Here is an 18,920-nt window from a genome sequence, read left to right on the forward strand (position 1 = left end):
ATTTTTAAATTAACAATATTAAGTGTTTTGCTTATGGAGTGGCAATTTCCAGTGTCCTGGTGCTAAGTAGTCGGCATTGAGGAGGAGAGAGGAGAAAGGATGACACGTTTGCCCAGGTTAGGGCTGGCACAGCATGAAGTTCTCAAGAGGACAGTCAGAAAATGAATGAATTTAAGTCTCTAAAGATCTTGTTAGGAGCAACATTTTAGCTTAAGAAGTGTGCCCTTGGTTTTTACCTGGAAGTGACAGATGTTGAGGTTGACTGAGAGGCTGAACAGCTCTTCCTGAAGGCAGGAGAGACGAAGTTCAGAGGGGCGGTGGGCAGGCTCCCCTCACCAGCACTCTTCTTGTCCACACAGGGCCCAAGAAGGCAACAGGGTGCCAACAGGATGCCACTCTGTGTGTGTCAGAAGCCGGAAGCTGGCGAGGCAGCCTGTCTGTGCCCAGCATCTACCATGGTGAGGAGCCCCAGCAGGGAGCTGGCCTTGCTGGGTAGACCTAGGCAGCCTCAGTGGAAGGTGGGAAGTTGCTGGGTGCTTTGCATGGTCAAAGCCCAACTCCCAAAACCTAGTGATCGGGCTGAACCCTGTCAAATGGTCTAGTGCAGGCATTGTCTGGGGCTGGAGGGGGGACAAAAGAAGCCAGAGGAGTCAGGCTGAGTGTGTGGGAGGCACGGAAGGGCAGCGTGGGTAGATCTGCTGGGCAGGTTTGAGCCCCTCTGCAGGCCAGCTGTGTGGAAGGCGAGGGTGGCAGTGCCTCCTGGGAACGACAAAGTGGTCTGGAGGTCAGAGACTGCCACTGATGACATGCTGGAGGGCCTGGGTGAAGTCGGGCACCCTGTCTGCTGGCATGAAGGACGGAGGAGGCACAGGAGCAGGCGTGCTGATTATAAGGTATGAGTTCACCCAGCAGGACGCCTGCTCCCTCTGTTCTCAACCAGGCTCCTTGCTTCCCACTCTGCCTGCGTTCCCCTCCCCTCCCCTCCCCTCCCCTCCCCTCCCCTCCCTTCCTCTCCCCTTCTCCTTCCCTCCCTTCCTTCCTCTATTCCCTAGTTCATAGCATCATTTGGAACATTCCAGCAAAGCTGTTCAGTGAGGAGCAGAGGCCTAGGGTCCCACAAGGGCAGAATCAGCTGCCCCCTTCCTAGAGCAGCTGCAGGGGCCCGGCTGTGGACACAGGATGCTGCAGAACCAGGGCTCCTCTTCTCTGTGCTGCCCAATTCCGTGCTGGTGTGCTGGAGACCAGGTCCTGGGGGCCACGCACGCAATCTTAGCCTCTTAGGAGGCTGGCATAGAGAAGCTTGCAACCAGAGGCTGTGGTGGTACCTGTCAGTCCAGCTACCAGGAAGCATAAATTGTGGAGTGGAGGTCCAGTTGGCCTTGGGCAAAAGGGAGCTTCTACCTGGAAAATGGAGGCATGAAGCCCCAAGTTCAAATCCTAGTGCCACCAAAAGATATTTCTTTACTTTCTGAGTAAACCAAACCTGCCACCACCACCTCTGGTCTTGGGAACAGGAGTGAGGACATATATGCAGAGGTCCACGTCCCTTACCATTTGCTCCTCACCGTGAAGCCACACACGTGTGACAGGGGCACAGACCTCAGCTTGCCCCACTTGTTTGCATATCTACTTGAGCTGTGATAACAGGACTTGCTGGGACCTGCCATCTGCTTGACTGCGCTGTTGTCACTGTTGTCGTGGTCTCTGGCCTTGGCTTTGCACACACCCCAGGTGGGCAATAGCCACCCTTAGCCATGCTTCTGCTATTGTCAATGACCTCAGGATTTAATGCTCTTTTGCTATGATAAAAGGCATAGTTATGGAAGAAAGCTCAGAAAATGCTGATAGATATGAAGGATGAGAAAAGATTGAGCCATGATCTCACAGTGCAAGGGAAACTTCACCCGGCTTCTCCCCTTTTAGTCCCAGGTGTGAGATGGAGAGAGGCAGCAGAAAAGAAACAACAGACCAGAAGGAGCTGCAGGGCAGGCCCTGAGAACAGCGGGCCTCACACCGCTGTGCTCCACCAGTGTCCTGATTTGAGAAACACCCGACTGCTTTCTAGTCACAAAGATTGCCTCCTGTGTTTTCTTCTAGCCGTTTTATTAGACCAGCTCTGCTCTACGGTCAGTTAACATTAGGACAAGCTCAAGTCCTCTTTTCATCTCAAGGAGAGATTCGAGATTTTCAGAACCATTTGTTGGAGGTTTGTCTTGTCCCTGCTGGACTGCTGGGAGGTCTTGTTGGCAGTCAGGAGACTGTAGGTCCAGGGTCTCCATTCTCTCCACCTGTCAGTCCCTGGGCTGGGCCCCTCCACCCAGACGAGTACAGCGTGAGGCAGACAGGTGGCTAACTCGGTTTTTCCCTTAAACAATTCCTTTGGAATAAACTAAATGCTTTGAATTTCCACATACATTTTAGAATCTTCATATCAATTTCGATTTTAAAGGCCTGCTGAGATTTCAATACTGAGTTATTGAGTTAGATATATAGGTCAAATAGACCAGAACTGACAGCTTAATAACACCAAGTTTTCCAACCAATAGTCTCTATTTATTTAGATTTGTTTCAGTTTCTCTTATCAATGTTTTGTAGTTTTCAGCTTAGGAAGAACTTACAATCTCTTGTTAAATTTATACTAAGGTTGCTTTGATGCCATAAAATGGATTGTTTTAAATGTGATTCCAATTATTTATGGTGCTCCTGTATAAAAATTAGAGTTTTGTATATTTAATAGTGTGGCATTCATTTTTTTAAGATTCAAATATTCTTTAATGTAAAGATATTTTCTTTTGGCATTCATTTTTTAAAACTCATTATTACAAAGGGGATATACAGAGGGGTCACTGTTTAACAAGTTAGGTACAGAGTACATTTCTTTTTGGACAGTGTCACCTCTTCATTCTCTCCCGTTTTTTTTCTTCCTATCTCCTCCTTTCCATTGAATAATTCATTTTTTATATAGTTCCTACTAATGTATCACTGTTGTAGACTTGTTACACTCATTGTTTTAGAGATTCTTTCAGATTTTCTCCTGTAGAGACCAATCTTCTTCTTTTTATATCTTTAATTTTTTAACTTTGCCATGTTTCACTGTCTAGAATATTAGGACATTTTTGATGATAAACACAGCAAGACAGCCAGGCATAGTTGCTTACCCCTGTCCTCCCAGCCACTCAGGAGCCTGGGTCAGGTGGATCTGTTGAAGCCGGGATTTGGAGGCCAGCCTGGCAGAGATGACATGGATCCACTCCCTACCCTTGGAACACACATAATAAGATGCAGCAGGCATTTTCTCGATCTTGAGGGGAGGAATGCAGTCCACCATGGAGGTAAGAGCACAGGGGAAGGACACAGACTGTCTTGTGAGAGTGGAGGAGTAGACGCCCGCTCGTCTGTGTTTACTCAAACATTCTGACACTCAATGTGTGGATGGCTTTTTCCCTCACACCAACTAATTCTCTGGACTCCACTGGTGATCATGCCAGATCTGATTCCTAGAGTGCGTGCAGTCCCTCCTCAGGACCGTGAGCCCACCCTCACTGCTCATCCCCACAGCCCTGGCTGGTCCCTGCCCCCAGAGGCAGCCCCAGGAGGACTCCTTCCCAAGTCTGCCTGCTTCTCTGCCGGCCCACTGGCTCCTCCACCAGCTCCCCTGCCCGCCCACAGGCTCCCCCCCCCCCACTCAGCTCCCCACCAGCTCCCTAGCTCCCTGGCCAGCTCCCAGACCAGCTCGCCAGGTCCCTTGACAGTGGTTTGTGTGTTGCTGCTGGGTGATGGTCCTGACTTTTACGTTTAGTCTCTCTGGAGATGAAGTCAAACTTGCTCATGTTTTTAGCGGAATTCACTTGATTCATGACATTATCCCGATAGGTGCCCCTCTGTGTATGTTTTAGATATTTTTATTGCGATGATAAAGGAGTTGCCAAGGGGTTACAATTCTTTTTTTTTTTTTTTTTTTTTTTTTTTTTTTTGCCAGTCCTGGGCTTGAGCTCAGGGCCTGAGCACCGTCCTTGGACTTTCTCAAGGCTAGAGCTCTACCACTTGAGCCTCAGCACCACTTCCGACTTTTTTCTATGTATGTGGTACCGAGGAATCGAACCCGGGTCTTCATGCATGCTAGGCAAGCACTTTAACCACTAGGCCAAACTCCCGGCCAAGGGGTTACAATTCTAAGTCAGGCAGTGAGTTCGGAGCTTCTTAGGCAATGTCACCCCTTCCTTTCCTTCGCTTTTCCCCATCCTGAGCAACATGAGTTGCTTAGTTCATTTTTTGTGTAGCATACATCACCCTCTGATGTTTTGTGGTTTTCTTTTACTTGCTTTTAAAATTGTTTTTGTTTTGTTTTGTGTGCTGGTCCAGAGGCTTGAATCCAGGACCTGGGTACTGTCCCTGAGCTTTTCTACTATTTGAGTTACAACTCCATTTCTGACCTTTCTGCGGTTAGTTGGTGATCTGAGTCTCACAGGCTTTCTTCTTGGGCCTGACTCTGAATTGTGATCCTCAGATCACAGCCTTCTGAGACGTTAGGAGAAGAGGTATGACCCACTATGCTTTGCCTTTTTATCTTGTCTTTTCCTTTCTCTTCTCTCTCTTTCTCCTCTCTCCCCTCTTTCGCTTTTGACGTGGTCTTGGCTGTGTACCCAGCTGGTCTTCACTTCTAGACTCCTGTGTCAGCATTCCAGTGTAGGGATTGCAGGCATAGGCTACCAGTTTGCTCTGGCTCTGTCTAGGTTCCCAGTCTGAGTCTCAACTGAAGTTTTCCCCAGTCTTCCCTGATACTTTCTTTCTGTGATTTTGTCTCTGATTTGTCACCTGACCTATTATCTGTCCCTGTGACCAGACAGTCTCACCTTCAAGGGGATTGTGCCTTCTGTGATAAATCAGCTCTTAGGCTTTCTTACGTCAGTCATCTGTACCAATAATTCCTTCAGCAAATTTCCCAGCTCAAGGTCTCTGAATTCAGGCTGCTTAATTCTAGGTCAGAAGAAAACCAAGTGGAGGTAAAGCTCTGAGGCCAGGTGTGAAGGGAGGCGGGACACACTGAGGTAATTGTTGAGGGCCTAACAAGGCACAGAGAAGTGTTGTATAATGGGCTGACAGTGTAGGGGTGATGAGTCTTCCTTTCTCAAGGTTGAGCTCTGGTCCTGGGGACCTGCAAAGGGGAGGGGAGCAGCTGCCACACTCCACTCTCCCCTCAGTCTGTCCTGGGTGTTGGTGGCGGCAGCTCTGTCCCCCGTCCTCACTAGCTTCTGAGGTCCTCAGTGGATGGAATGGTGGAGGGGGGGTGCTGCAAGAAGCTTCTGTTCCGACAGCTCTTCAGGGCAGCCCTAGACAAGCCAGTGTGGAATGGCTTCCTGGTGTTGGAGGTGGGCCTGGGGTCAGGACTCTGGCTCTCACTGGCTTGAGATGGAGGGAGCTGGAGGGAGAGAGAGATGGAGAGAGATGGAGGGGAGATGGAGGGGAGATGGAGACAGATGGAGGGAAGATGGGGAGAGATGGAGGGAGATGGAGGGAAGATGGATGGAGATGGAATAGGAGGGAGAGAGAGATGGAGGGAAGATGGAGGGAGATGGAGAGCGGTGGAGGGAGACGGGGCGAGTGCTGGCTCCTGGTGAGCAAGGGAACCCCTCAAGGTTTTCGGCCTTGTGAGGGTTCGTAGTCATGTGCCTTAAAGTCTTTGCATCAATGCAGAGAGGATGAGAGGCCAACCCCAAGGGGGACGGCAGCACGGCCCCGCAGCCCTTCTGTGCACCTGCACAGACCCCTCAGGAAATGGTGCCAGCCAGGCCCTCTCCACTCATCCCTCCCTGTGTCCACACCAGCCATGTTCCTCCCATCTGGTCTGCGAGACAGCAGCGTGGCCTGAGGTCAGAGAAGTAGATCGCGGGCCTGCTGGATCAATCCCTGTCCTCTGGCACTGGGTTTCATTTAGGGTGCATTTCTGAAGAAAGAGCAGAGATGTGTCCCCCACAATACAGGGCACGCCCACCAGCTCTGACCAGAGCACGCCTGTTTCACTGACAGCTGACCCACGGGCCAGCTACAGGCCGTGCTAATCAACTGCAGGAAGGAAAACACTCAGAGCCTGAGACAAAAGCTGTTTTTAATAGAGAACTGAGCCAGCTTTTAAAAAACTTTTCTTGACAAGAACAAGCTGGATGAAATAAAGAAATGGGAGGGCTGTTCAACTTGTTTCCGTCAAGTGTCTTTATAGGGAAAGAAAGCGAGCTCTGAGCACAATGAGGAGATCACAGCAGACAGTGTGATGCAGACATTCTGCCAGCATCCAGAGCAGCCTGGGGCGAGCACATCACCTGAGGCTGCATCTGGTGCCGGGACAGGAGAGGACACCGGGAGGACACTGGGAGGAACATGCAAAGCAAGCACACCTTGACGAACCAGGGTCCACGCTCGCCAGAGGCCCACGCTTGACTGCGTCCACACTCACCACGTGTTATTTTGTTACCCACAAGCCACTGTGATAAGAAAATGAGGCAAATTAGGTTTCATTGAGTGACTTGCACTCAGCATGACTTCCAGGTGTCGAGAGTGGAGGCCGGGCCACAGCAGAGGGAGGGGTGATTTCTTAGACCAGAAGGGGCGAGCCATGCCCGTGGGTCTGGGAGGGACCTCGCCTTGCGTGGTCTGGAGGGCGAAGGCCGCTGTGTGAAGGCCATGTACACAGTTCCGCTGCCGTCTGTGCACAGGCTGGGTTTACTGCCCGTGCTGGAGACCCAGCAAGCATGCCCCCAAGAGACCCTCCTGTCTGCAGCCCATGAGAGAAGCCCACCCAGCAGGGGCGAAGGGCCCCCTGCGTTCATTTTCTTGAAGTTGGGTTCATTCTGAGGGCGTCCCCACAGTCACGGACTCGTGGGGTGAGGGCCCAGGAGGTGAAGTGTATGTGTCCAGCTGTCTCTCTGGCCTGTCACCAGGGGCCTGGCTGTGGAGAGAGGGGCACACCCTGGGCCAAGTGCCTGCTGCGGACAGAGAAGCCAGCACGGTCTGTCTGCTTGCCCAGCGCCTGCCCCAGGGGCCTCTGGGGTGGCTCTATCTGCCCCGAGGGGCTACAGGCCAAAAGTGGCTTTCCCCAAGATGTCCTCAGGAGGAAACGTAAGCTCTGAAAAGAAGGGAATGTTCTTTACCAGTGGTCTTTCCTTACAATAAACTTGTTTATCACTCTTTCCATGAGTAGAAGTTGAGGTTAAGTTAAACCATTCTCAAGAAATATTACAGGAACCTAAAAAACAAAACCAATGGGGCCGGGAGTTTGACCTAGTGGTAGAGTGCTTGCCTATCACGCACAAAGAGCTGGGTTCAATTCCTCGGTACCACATATATAGAAAAAAGCCGGAAGTGGTGCTGTGGCTCAGGTGGTAGAGCTCTAACCTTGAGAAAGTCTAAAGACAGTACTCAGGCCCTGAGGCTCAAGGGCCAGGACTGGCAAAAAAAAAAAAAATCACCTTTCCATGACGATTCCTTTGCTAATATTTCTGTCAATCTATGTATTTTATGTATTTTGTTGGTAGCTCTGTTGTTGTTGTTGTTGTTGTTTTGGGGGGTCATAGGGCTAGATCTTGGCCTGGGCACTATCCCTGAGATCTTCAGCTCAAGGCTACTGCCCTACCCTTGAACCAAGCCCCACTTCCCTTTTTCTAGAGGTGAATTGGAGATAAGAGACTCAGGTCCTTTTGTGCCCGGGCTGGCTTTGAACCTCGATCCTCAGATCTCAGCCTCCTGAGTAGCCGGGATGACAGGCGTGAGCCACCATGCCCGACTAGTGCTGGGGTTTTGAACTCAGAGCCTTGAACTGGTGCTCTGCCACTGAGCCAAGCCTCTGGCTCATCCCCTTTTTTTGTCCTAGTTCCTTTTGAGCTAGGGCCTCATTTCCAGTGGGGTTGTATGCCTGGACTTACCTTGGTCAGCCCATTTTACAGCTCTTGTTCAGCTCAGATGAGGTGGGCACCACTGCATCCAGTTGTTGGTAGTTAAGTCTCCTGTATCTACCCCTGTTAACCTTAGATCTCAGCCCTCCCAATCTTAGCCTCCCTACGAGCTGGGATCACAGTCATGAGCTGATATGTTCAGTCTTCATCTTACAGAATTTCCATTTAAAATCACCCCCAAAACTCTTAACACTGAGAAAATCAAGAGTCTTGGTACAGTCAGGTTGGGGCACAGAGTCTCCTGGCTTTTAATCACATTCCCAGCCTACCTTCCAAAGCTCAAATATTCCTGTGCTTAGCCAGGGACTTGCTAATGAATAAGTAGGAAACAGGTCAGGAGACGTCAGAGGCCAGCATCGGCATCTGTCACCTTCTGTTTTCCCCTGCATAAAGTTAGTCTTGGAAACACTTGTTGCTGAAGCGCCATGCACACCATCTGTGTTTGTGTCTATTCTCGTTGGTTCAAGGTGGGGGTGAGTGTGTGTGTGTGTGTGTGTGTGTGTGTGTGGCCAGGCCACACTTTGGGCAGCTCCTCCCCTGGCCCCACAAGCAGGCCAGCGCCCTCCCTGGTCTCTCCCCCAGTCGGTGGCTCATTGGCCCCCAGGCCTCCACAGCTGTCTCTCGCTGACCTGTTCTATAGGGGAATGCTCACCCCCTAGAGGTCAAATGAGCAAAGGCAAAGGGAGAATTTGTTCTGTGTGGAGTGTCAGTTTTGCAGGCTCCTTGCCATGGTTTTAGTTTGTATAGTTCCTTTCAAAGCTCCACAAACAAGATGAAGAAAGTTATTTTTATCCTTTTTCTGTTCTCGCCATTGCGGACGCTAAGAACACTTCATGGAACCAAACAAAACCAGGACATGGTTTCCTGCTAGGCTGCGTGTCAAGGCTGGTTGTTCTGTTCTTACTGTTTCCTAACAAGGTAAGCAAGCATCAATTCTTTTCTTTTTAAAAGGCCAGGTGTAGAATTAAAGTCAAGGGCATGAGGAAACACATACACACACACACACTCAAATGATAATGTCGTGTACATTTTGAAAGCTAACAAAAAGGATTTTGAACATTTTTGCCATAAAAAAATGATCTGTGTTTTTACCCTGGTTCAAGCATCACACAACAGATGAATAACATGGTGCCATTAATAAATAATACCAGTGATTAAAACCTTCTTTCACAATTGCTTCATATCTGTGGATAGAAGAGCCATGGAGGGGCTTCTGTGTTTGGATGTGTTGTTCTTGGATTTTGAAATTCTCATCTCCCAACTCTCATCACCATCTTCTACCCTGAATTTCTTCCCTCTCCCCTCTCCCCCCATTTGTGTGGGGCTTGAACTCAGAGCCTGGGTGCTGACCCTGAGCTCTTCAGCTTAAGGATAGTGCTCTATCACTTTCAGCCACAGTGCCACTCTGAGTTTTCTGGTGAAGAGTCTCGTTGACTTTCATGCCTAGGCTGGCTTTGGACCTCAATCCTCAAATCTCCCCAGCCACCCGAGTGGCTAGGATTATGTGTGAACCACTAGCCTCAGGCTCAATTTGTTGTCTTTTTTTTTTTTTTTTGCCAGTCTTGGGGTGTGAATTCAGGGCCTGAGTGCTGTCCTTGGGCTTTCTCAAGGCTACAACTCAACCACTTTACGTCATAGCCCCATTTCCAGCTTTTTCTATGTATGTGGTACCAAGGAATTGAACCCAGGTCTTCATGCATGCTAGGCAAGCAATCTACCACTAGGCTAAACTCCTGGCCCCTCAATTTCTTGTCTTAAAGAAACCTCATTATGTTGTGGAATCTGACCTGCCATATTTCGAACTCCTTTTCTAAGAATCACATGCCACAAATTATCTTTTTTTTTTCTGGCTGAGAGGCTGGTTTTTATATCTTTTTTTCTTAGTTTTTGTATGTACGCATACAAAACTCAGGACCTTGTGCTCTTGCTCACAGCACACATTATCTTGAAGATCCTTGTAAATACCATGCTTTTAGTGATTATTTGTCTCTGAGTAACTACTGTGGTTCTGAGGATTTAACAAGTGTCATTTGTGTGTCTAATAATCTTCTGTAAATGCCAATTATCGAGACTTGTTCCAGCTCACGTATTTAGTGAGCACGAAGCAGTCTCATATTTCTTATTTATATGTTTAAATCCTTTTATGTATTTCCTGTCCTCTTGCTTCTTGAACCTGGTAACTGAAGAGTCATTTCTTTTGTAAAAAAGACACTCACCATTATTAAAGCATGGAAGCTTTGATGAACAAAACCTGTGTGCACTGATCTACCTGTCGCCGTGTAAATCCAGGTGCACTCTCTCTCTAGCTTCCCTAGATTTCCTTTTTATTTGCATGTGTCTGTGTGCCAGTACTGGAGCTTGAACTCAGGCCTGGATGCTATAGCTTAGCTTTTTTATTCAAGACTGTCATTCTACTGCTTGAGCCACACCTCCACTTTGGCATTTTTTAGGCTAATAAAAGATAAGAGACTTGTGGACTTCTTGCTTGACTACATCTTACCCTCCTGCGTAGCTAGGATTACTGTCAGACTGTGAGCCTCTGGTGCCCGATGATGTCCTTTTTTTTTTCTTTTTTTTTCCAGTCCTGGGCTTGAGCTCAGGGCCTGAGCACTGTCCTTGGACTTTCTCAAGGCCAGAGCTCTACCTCTTGAGCCTCAGCACCATTTCTGGCTTTTTTTCCCCTGTGTATGTGGTACCGAGGAATCGAACCCCCATCTTCGTGCATGCTAGGCAAGCACTCTACCACCAGGCCAAACTCCAGGCCCTCCTTTATTTTCACAGTCATACTGTACATACACACATGCACACATTTCTGTTCTCTAAAGAACATGAATTGGCTCAACAGAAAATCCATTTAAAGCAACATGGAGTGATATGTTCAGTTTGCTTCAGCAACCCAACCATAGGCCATGCTTGCTCAGTGAATTTCCATGGAGGGCTTGGATGTGCAGAGCTCACATCTCTCCAGGCTGTGCAGTGCTCATGTGTCCCCAGGATGTGCGGTGCTCACGTCTCCCCGGGATGTGCAGTGCTCCTGTCTCCCCGGGATGTGCAGTGCTCATGTGTCCCCAGGATGTGCAGTGCTCCTATCTCCCCGGGATGTGCAGTGCCTGCGTCTCCCTGGGATGTGCAGTGCTGGCGTCTCCCAGGATGTGCAGTGCCGGCGTCTCCCGGGATGTGCAGTGTCGGTGTCTCCCCGGGATGTGCAGTGCTCACGTCTCCCGGGATGTGCAGTGTTGGCGTCTCCCGGGTGTGCAGTGTTGGCGTCTCCCGGGATGTGCAGTGCTCACGTCTCTCGGGATGTGCAGTGTTGGCGTCTCCCGGGATGTGCAGTGCTCATGTGTCCTCAGGATGTGCAGTGCCGGCATCTCCCCGGGATGTGCAGTGCCGGCGTCTCCCGGGATGTGCAGTGTTGGCGTCTCCCGGGATGTGCAGTGTTGGCGTCTCCCGGGATGTGCAGTGTTGGTGTCTCCCGGGATGTGCAGTGCTGGTGTCTCCCCGGGATGTGCAGTGCTCACGTCTCCCGGGATGTGCAGTGTTGGCGTCTCCCGGGATGTGCAGTGCTCATGTGTCCTCAGGATGTGCAGTGCCGGCATCTCCCCGGGATGTGCAGTGCCGGCGTCTCCCGGGATGTGCAGTGCCGGCGTCTCCCGGGATGTGCAGTGCCGGCGTCTCCCGGGATGTGCAGTGTTGGCGTCTCCCGGGATGTGCAGTGTTGGCGTCTCCCGGGATGTGCAGTGCCGGCGTCTCCCGGGATGTGCAGTGTTGGCGTCTCCCGGGATGTGCAGTGCCGGTGTCTCCCGGGATGTGCAGTGTTGGCGTCTCCCGGGATGTGCAGTGTTGGCGTCTCCCGGGATGTGCAGTGTTGGTGTCTCCCGGGATGTGCAGTGCTGGTGTCTCCCCGGGATGTGCAGTGCTCACGTCTCCCGGGATGTGCAGTGTTGGCGTCTCCCGGGATGTGCAGTGCTCATGTGTCCTCAGGATGTGCAGTGCCGGCATCTCCCCGGGATGTGCAGTGCCGGCGTCTCCCGGGATGTGCAGTGCCGGCGTCTCCCGGGATGTGCAGTGCTGGCGTCTCCCGGGATGTGCAGTGTTGGCGTCTCCCGGGATGTGCAGTGCCGGCGTCTCCCGGGATGTGCAGTGCCGGCGTCTCCCGGGATGTGCAGTGTTGGTGTCTCCCGGGATGTGCAGTGTTGGTGTCTCCCGGGATGTGCAGTGTTGGTGTCTCCCGGGATGTGCAGTGCTGGTGTCTCCCCGGGATGTGCAGTGCTGGCGTCTCCCGGGATGTGCAGTGTTGGCGTCTCCCGGGATGTGCAATGCCTGCGTCTCCCTGGGATGTGCAGTGCTCACGTCTCCCGGGATGTGCAGTGCTCACGTCTCCCCGGGATGTGCAGTGTTGGTGTCTCCCGGGATGTGCAGTGTTGGTGTCTCCCGGGATGTGCAGTGTTGGCGTCTCCCCGGGATGTGCAGTGCTCACGTCTCCCCGGGATGTGCAGTGTTGGCGTCTCCCGGGATGTGCAGTGCTGGCGTCTCCCCGGGATGTGCAGTGTTGGTGTCTCCCGGGATGTGCAGTGCTGGCGTCTCCCAGGATGTGCAGTGTTGGTGTCTCCCCAGGATGTGTAGTGCCTGCATCTCCTGGGATGTGCAGTGCTCCTGTCTCCCCGGGATGTGCAGTGCTCATGTGTCCCCAGGATGTGCAGTGCTCCTATCTCCCCGGGATGTGCAATGCCTGCATCTCCCTGGGATGTGCAGTGCTGGCGTCTCCCGGGATGTGCAGTGCTCGTGTCTTCCCAGGATGTGCAGTGCTCACGTCTCCCGGGATGTGCAGTGCTCACGTCTCCCCGGATGTGCAGTGCTGGCGTCTCCCGGGATGTGCAGTGCTGGTGTCTCCCGGGATGTGCAGTGCTGGTGTCTCCCGGGATGTACAGTGCTTTGTTGGCTACACTTCTGCATGATTACCATATGGAAATGAGATAAATTCTAGAACAAATAAACATGCATGGCTTGAGAGGGAATGGAAGAAATCCCTAAGAACTGCTGAACTGGCAATCACTCCAGCAGCATTAAAGAGAGCAGCTTTCATCTTGGCCTCTGCAGGACCAGCAAGTTAGATACTGGTGGGAGCCAGGCTGTTATTTTGTTGTTATTGTTGTGGTTTGCTTTGTTTTAAGATGCTGCGCTGATTTCTGGAATCGGTGTGTGGGCATAGAACATGGGCGAGTTGAGAAGCAAATACGATGTCCTCGTTCCCGCTCATCTGTCTTTGAGCATTGCGCATGCGTGTGCTTGGAGGTTTGTGCACATGGACCTGCACTGCTTTCTGGTGGCTGTCCAGAGCTGGGCTTCCTCCACAGCGCTGGCAAGAGGGTGGCAGCCTGGGTCGCCATGATGCTGAGCCATTTGCTGGGAACCCAGCAAACGCTTTAAAAATGTTCTCCTAGCTTATAATTTGCTTTTCATAATACAGAGAGGCTGTTTACACTGCACTCAGCCTTTTTTCCCCCCTTCCTTGTGAATAATTTCTTCAGGGGGAAAAAGCTGCTGTTGCATGCAGTGTGTCACGACGCTGTTGTGTTAGCAATGGGTTTGGACAGCACCCAGCTCCCTTTTGTGTCTTTCTGGCCCCCACGGCAGACGCCTGGTGTTTACAGTGGTTGTGTCAGCCTCCCTCGCTGCTGGGAGACAGAGCTTTGCCAGCTACAATGGCGTTCGTGTGCTGGGCGGCCCCGTGGAGGGAGAGAGGAGGCAGGGCCGCCTCCATGCATCCCTGTTCTTCTGGAGTCAGTCCCTGATCCACCAACTGCAGCATTGCAGTGCTATTCGATTTATGGTTATGTTTTCACCTTCTCTCCGTGGTGCGTCACTCGGCTGCGCGTGGGGAGGAGACGCGACAAGGGGGCCCTGGTGGGATGGTCTAAATAAGAGGGATGCTGCTGCACCGTCAGAGGGGCTGGAGGTCTGGGCACAGGTGGCCAGCCTGTGCCCCTCCTCAGGGCCCCCGGGCAGGGTCTGCTCCAGACCACCAGCCTCAGGAATCAACCTTTCCATGGCGCTTTCCTTCTTAAGGGACTTCAGTCCTGTAGGATGAGGGCTCACCCCACTCCAGCGGCCTCCTTCACCCCATTCCTCCACAGGAAGTCCCACTGGGAGCTGGGGCAGGGCTCAACACTTGCATTCACTCGCATGGGAAATTCAGCCCATGGCTTTTGAAAAATAGGTTTGCTTCTCAACAAACTAAATTTTGTGAAACACAAGAGTGGAAATAGGGTCAAATGAAATGAGTAATTTATTTTATCAAGAATGTTGGGTGCCAGTAGGGAAGGTAAACCACACAACGAGACAGTTGAAAATGTCTGTCAAGGTCAACAGTGGAGGTCAAGGGCATCTGGAGCCCCAGGTGGATGGGGCATAGCTGCGTCTGTCCCCTCTGCTCCTGAAGCACGCGCTGCCATGGCAAGCCCTGTGCAGCCTGGGAAGGCAAGCTATGGAGATAGCTGCTGGTGTTGGGAGAGGGCGGGGCCCCTTGGCCACTTCTCTACCCCTTTGGTGGGGCAGGCTTTCGCTCCCAGCCCACATAGAGCTGCGTGGAGTGAGCAGGCTCCCTTCCCTGCCCCTTGTTCATTCCCTTCTGAGAAAAAAGAGGCGGAGGAGGAGCAATGAGCGCTCTTGTTAATGTGCATAGGAAGAGTAATTTCCATTCTCCTGCAGGCCTCCCAGGGGTGCTGGGTTAAAAAGAAAACAAAACGGAATTTGTGTGAATTTGATCCCAGCATATCCGTCTTGTGTCACCGTGGCTCTGGGACCTGGCTCCAGCAGTTCTCATTGCCTTCAGTCTCAAAACCTGGCTCATTAAAGGCTGGTTGTCAACAAGGGTGCTTCAGCTACTGCTTTCTTTCCTTGTAGTCTGTGCTTGCTTGGAGAGTCTCCTGGAAAGCCCTTCAGAGGTGCTGCTTCTCTCTGCCCTGGCATGAACGACTTCCCTTGGGCTCTGGTTGGCTGCACTCTAAACCGAATGCGGGATGCTGTGGTCCTGTGCTGGGGAACTCAGAGGCACCATCACTTCTTGTCAGAAAAATCACTTCCTGGGCCAGGAGCACAGCCGGGTGGAAGAGTGCTCGCCTAGCCTGCACGAAGACCCGGGTTCCATTCCTCCAGACCACATACATGGAAAAGCCACAAGTGTTGCCTTTGGCTCAAGGACAGTGCTTAGGCCCGGAGTTCAAGCCCTAGGACCGGCAAAAAGGAAAAAAGAAAGAGCACTTCCTTCATTTCTCTTGCTTCTCCTACACAAGGTTTACAATGGGGCTAATATTTTCCTGGATCAATACTTGCCCTTGAACGTTAATTTGGGGGCCCCAAGTGGTCTATCTTCAGGTCCCTTCCCGCCCCTCTGTCCACCCCACAGGCCCACCCTGCTCTGCACACACGGCCTTTAGGAGGAGTCCACAGGGTCTGCCTCTGGATATCGACGTCTGAGTTCTGCAGGGTATGAGGAAGGGGCTGTGGTCGGGTGCGGTCTCCTCCAGCTCTGCCCACCGCAGGTGCTCGGCCTCTGCAGCCTTGCCTATGCGAGGCAGGCGGGGAGACTCAGCCACGAACCAGTGTTCCAGGTGCAGAGTTTAAAAAGAGGCATCATGCGGAATTCATGAACCACAGTTTCAGCAATTCCCAATATACCCCTCACGTTATCAGCTCTTTTGTGTTCACTGACAGCCGTGCTGGCAAGGCTTTTAACCCAGCATCTCCCAGAAATTTGTCAATGCTCAGATCTCAGGACGCCATGTTACTCTGACATCCCGTCTACACTTCCTCCCTCATCCTTATTCCTTCTCTAAGCAACGAGGCTGGTATTTATTTTCTTCACTGTATACCTGTAGCAAGTTCTGGAAACTGGGGGTCTTGCTACCCAGTAAGAATCCTGTCCCATCTCCTCCCCAGTGGCCTTTTGCTTGCAATTTTCAGTGGTCAGGTTGAGTGTTCTTGACATGTCTTCAGTGTGGTCTTCTGCTTTTTTCCAAAAACATTCCACTGTCTGCTATTAACCTGTGGCCTCTCACATTATGGTCCCACGCCAGCTGGCACGCTGGCCACCTTCCCTCGGCTCTTTTGGTTGGTGAACTCCCCCCGCCCCCGCCCCCGCCCCCACTGGTTCCAGGCTTGAGCTCAGGGCCTGAGCACTGTCCTTGGGCTTTCTCCACAGCACCACTTCCGGCTTTTTCTACATATGTGGTACCGAGGAACTGAAGCCAGGTCTTCGTGCATGCTAGGCAAGCACTCTACCACTAGGCCACATTCCCAGCCCCTGAATGTCCCATTTGAAAATGAGCGACATTGCGCTCATTTCTAATCCTGAGTGGAATTAATTTTCAAGGTCCTCACTGGCCTCATTTTGTTGAAAGATAAGCGGCTGCATTGTCTGTCAACTCTGTATAAAGTCTTCGTTAACGTCAAGCTCATTTTGCCATGAAATGTGAAGTGTCTGGGATCTGCTCTTTATTTGCTTTTCTTAGTAATGAATTGGACTTCTTGGTGATCTTATAAAGATGAAAAGGACAAAGACTGATAATTCAAGTAAGCCATTTTCCTGGCAATCTTTCTCAAAGATAAATGTGTTTGCACCCAGAGCGAGACTAAATTGGATTAGACTCAACCACTAGCTCCCAGGAGAAGAAGCAGAAGGCTCTGAGTTTAGCACTGAGAGATGAATATATGTCCCCAAGCAAATGCCTCATTCCCGGAGACAACCATGGAGGCAGAAGAGTCCCTGGCTCCCCCAGAGGACGACAAGGGCAGGCAGCCTTCTCCTGGAGCTTTTCCTGAGGGAGCCGAGGCGACCCCAGCCAGCCAGGTGCTCCACAGAGCCTCTCTCGCGGCCACATGGCGTGTGTTGCTGGGCGTGCTTCTCTCTGTGCCTCAGGATTTTCTCATCTAGAAAATGGGACGTGGAGGAGCAAGTCAGGTGGAGAAGCGTTGAGACCCTATGAGAAGCCTGGTGTTTGAATGAGTATTTATACCCAGTAGCCCTTGTCCTGCTCCAGGGGTCCTGCTACTTGGGGCGCAAGTGACCCACCTCTGCCTTCCTCCAGTGAGGAGGTGGGGGTAGGGGTAGTGGGGTGGAAGGGTAGGGGGTAGGAGGTGAGCCTGGGTGAGCTCCTGGTGAGGTAGGGGGGTAAGGGGTAGAGGGGTGGAGGGATGGGGGATAGGAGGGTAGGGGTAGAGGGGCAGAGGGTAGGCAGGTAGGGTTAGGGGATAGGGGATAGGAGGTGGGCCTGGGTGAGCTCCTGGGGGGATAGGGGTAGTGGGGTAGAGGGATAGGGGTAGGAGAGTAGGAGGTAGAGGGGTAGAGAGATAGGGGGTAGGAGGCTTAGGGGTAGGGGATAGGAGGTGGGCCTGGGTGAGTTCCTGGTGGGGTAGTGGGGTAGGGGGGTGGGGGTAGGAAGGTAAGGGGTAGGGGAGTAGAGAGGTAGGAGGTGAGCCTGGACCAGCTCCTGGTGGGGTAGGGGGGTAAGGGGTAGAGGGGTGGAGGGATGGGGAATAGGAGGGTAGGGGTAGAGGGGCAGAGGGTAGGCAGGTAGGGTTAGGGGATAGGGGATAGGAGGTGGGCCTGGGTGAGCTCCAGGTGGGGTAGTGGGGTAGGGGGGTGGGGGTAGGAGGGCAAGGGGTAGGGAGTAGAGAGGTAGGAGGTGAGCCTGGACTAGCTCCTGGTGGGGTAGTGGAGTAGGGGGTAGGGGCTTAGGGGGGCAGGGGTTGGGCAGGAGGGGGGAGGGGGGCAGGGACGGGGGGCAGGCCTGGGCGAGCCCCTGGTGGGGTGGGGTGATCTGGGGAGTGTACATCTTGTTGCAGAGGTGCGGAGGGGAGAGCAGACCTGCTCTCCAGTCCCGCCTTCCTCAGCCCCTCCGTCGCCAGGCAGTTTCTATGGCAGCAGCATCCTCAGACTCAACTTTCACCCTCATTTAGAGCCAATTAAGGTAAAATAGTGAGGGGCGGGAGGGGGAGGCAGCAGCGACCAGCTCCGCTGCTGCCGCCGCCCGCCCGTGTTGAGTGAAGAGCTAGTGTACTCCCTGCCAGGACACACTCAAGCTACAGCTTCCTCCCCCTCCTCCCCCTCCTTCCCCTCCTCCTGCCTCCTCTCCACCTCCTGCCTGCCACAGCCCTGGACTGGCAGGGGACCACGGGACAAGGGAGGACGTGGAGGCCGCCCAGAAGCTGCCCAAAAGATACCCGGGCCTCCAGCTCCTAGGACGCCGGGTGCCCAGCTCCGTCCTCTGTCTGGCGCAGCCCCGGCCGGCTGCCCTCCGCTTCTGTGTGGCTGCTGGCTCCAGGGCTTGTCTGAATCTGTTTGCTTTCTCCCTCACTATCAAGCCGAGAGCAGAGGAAAAGGAAAGTTTGTCTTCAAAATGCCGATTGCACAGTTGCTGGAACTATGGAAGAAGATAGAGGTAGAGCCCATGGAGATCGAGGTGAGTCAGAGGACGCGTCACTTCTTCAGGGTGGGGGGGCAGGTGCAGGGACGCGCCAGGGTATGCAGGCGCGTGGCTCAGGTCCAGATGGCTCAGCGCAGTTTCTGTGTGCTTGCATGGTGTTGTGGGCACCGTGGGTGACACAAATGACTTGAAAGATGTGCCCTGGGGCTGTCCAGCTGCCCTCCCCCAGGCTGTCCTCAGCGCTGTCCTCGGGGCTCTGTCTCCAGACTCATCCGCATCACTTTGCTTTGCCTTCAACAAGTGGCTCCGAATTGTAGACTCCATTTACCACATGGAGGCACACAACCCAAAGGCTTGGTGCTTGAGCTCTGCTGTGAAGAGCAGGCAGAGGGACTGCCATCCTGAAAGGGTGAAGGATGGTTCACTGAATGAATGCATGCATGCCGTGGCCACTAGTGAATGAGTGAATGCCAGGTCAGTAGTGAGTGAGTGTGGGGTCACTGGCTCATGGGGTTCAGGGGTAGTTGTGGCTGATGTACCTTCCCAGGGG

At 52.5% G+C, this 18,920-nt stretch overlaps 1 protein-coding gene across 1 annotated transcript in view; it reads left to right on the top strand.

Moving 5' to 3' along the window:
* The first annotated feature begins 366 nt into the window (after positions 1 to 366).
* Positions 367 to 18,920, top strand: part of Rps6ka2 (ribosomal protein S6 kinase A2) — a 187,907-nt gene continuing 169,353 nt past the window's right edge. The window contains exons 1-4 of the mRNA XM_090337844.1: positions 367 to 893; positions 1,924 to 3,332; positions 8,772 to 8,864; positions 18,309 to 18,406. Of these exons, the coding sequence (XP_090193970.1) occupies positions 18,344 to 18,406 (63 nt within the window). The 5' untranslated portion in view covers positions 367 to 893; positions 1,924 to 3,332; positions 8,772 to 8,864; positions 18,309 to 18,343. The remainder of the gene's footprint in view (positions 894 to 1,923; positions 3,333 to 8,771; positions 8,865 to 18,308; positions 18,407 to 18,920) is intronic.

The sequence above is a fragment of the Megascapheus bottae genome, chromosome 8 (genome assembly GCF_031878675.1).
Source record: "Megascapheus bottae isolate mThoBot1 chromosome 8, mThoBot2.hap1, whole genome shotgun sequence".
NCBI classification, from domain to species: domain Eukaryota; kingdom Metazoa; phylum Chordata; class Mammalia; order Rodentia; family Geomyidae; genus Megascapheus; species Megascapheus bottae.